This window comes from Pterocles gutturalis, unplaced genomic scaffold (genome assembly GCF_000699245.1).
Source record: "Pterocles gutturalis isolate BGI_N339 unplaced genomic scaffold, ASM69924v1 scaffold18705, whole genome shotgun sequence".
Taxonomy (NCBI): Eukaryota; Metazoa; Chordata; class Aves; order Pterocliformes; family Pteroclidae; genus Pterocles; species Pterocles gutturalis.
In genome coordinates this window covers 534-1,814 of record NW_010141221.1, presented here as the reverse complement: position 1 = coordinate 1,814, position 1,281 = coordinate 534, and the positions used below count along the sequence as shown (strand labels likewise).

The window sequence follows — 1,281 nt, the reverse complement described above, 5'->3', positions numbered from 1 at the left end:
AGCGTACCTGAGCTCAAGCAGCTGCTGCAAAGCACCACTGGGGTTCCCTCGTGTGCCTGCAGCCCTCAGCAAGGCCAGCACAGCAGCAGGTGCCTGCTGGAAGGGGGGACTGAGGAGTTTGGGAGCACCAGCCGGGCTGAAGGGGATGTTCTGGAAATGCCCGCCCCAGCACAGCGAGAAGCACCCCGCACGCTGCTAGGAGCGATGCTGGTCCCTGTCCTCCAGCCCTGCTCCTGGCTTGGAGCCACCCAAGCACCCCTGGAGCGCCCTGGAAGTGGCACGGGACAGGGCACAGGCAGTCCCGGCTGCTGCTTGGCTGCAAACCTGGCAACAGTGGTTTTATCCCTCGGGACAAGGATCCTCCTGCAGCTCAAAGCAACCTTGAGCAACTCCCCCCAGCTGCTCCCCTTGGCTGGATGGATCCATCAAAAAACAGAGGAAGAAATGAGATCAGACGCAGGATCCGGGCACCCGAGGCAGCCCCACAGAGGGGTACGCAACACGGGCAACGGCTGCAAAGGTTGTCCTGGTCCCCCCCAAGCCTGGCCAGCAGGGAAGGAGGGGAACAGAGAGGAGACCACAGGCACTAGAGCCCCCGCAGCAGCCACGGTTGTTTCCTGGCAGCAGGAAGGATTCTGGGGGTCCCTCCAGGGGCCACCCCACTCAGTTGATGGGCTCGTAGTCAGAGAAGCGTTTCCTCTGGGCGAAGAGAACCAGGCAGCTGCCCACCAGCAGCATCGCCAGGGGGGTGCCCAGTGCCACCGCCGTGATGGAGATGATGAGGGGGGAGAAGGTGTCCTCGGGGCTCTGCCCGAAGCCCAGCAGCACCGACCTGCAGGAGGGGACGAGACAAATCAGCCGTGGAGACGGGGATCCGCTCCACCCCAGCTTTCCAGCCTCCAGATTCCTTGGCAGGATCCCACACCAGGCAGGAGAGAGCCTTCCAGACTGGGAGAGGGAGGAAATAAACTGGGAAACTCCTTGCTACAGGGTAAGAGGAAAACACAGACTGCTGAACGGAGATTAAAGAGAGAAACCCTCTCCCCTTCGCAGTTCCCCACACCGCAGGTATTGGCGACTGGGAGAGCATCGCTTCTCGCACAACGGACCCACTCACCAGCGAAGGTAGCGCTTCTCCTGGTAAACCTTCCCGTCCTCTCCCCCGAAGGAGATGTTGATGGCGCTGACGGTGTAGGTGCTGCCCACACCCTCCCCGAAGTAGGCGTGGACGATGCTGGACGTGGGCAGGGTCCAGTTGGCGGCTTGCAGGCCCCGCGGCCG

General features: G+C 62.5%; 1 protein-coding gene across 1 annotated transcript in view; it reads right to left on the bottom strand.

The window, feature by feature from the left end:
* Positions 1 to 663: 663 nt before the first annotated feature.
* LOC104469457 (chromosome unknown open reading frame, human C1orf85) overlaps positions 664 to 1,281 on the bottom strand; it is a gene marked incomplete at its 5' end in the record, with an annotated part of 1,070 nt that continues 452 nt past the window's right edge. Inside the window, 2 exons of the mRNA XM_010083960.1 lie at positions 664 to 832; positions 1,118 to 1,276. Of these exons, the coding sequence (XP_010082262.1) occupies positions 664 to 832; positions 1,118 to 1,276 (328 nt within the window). The remainder of the gene's footprint in view (positions 833 to 1,117; positions 1,277 to 1,281) is intronic.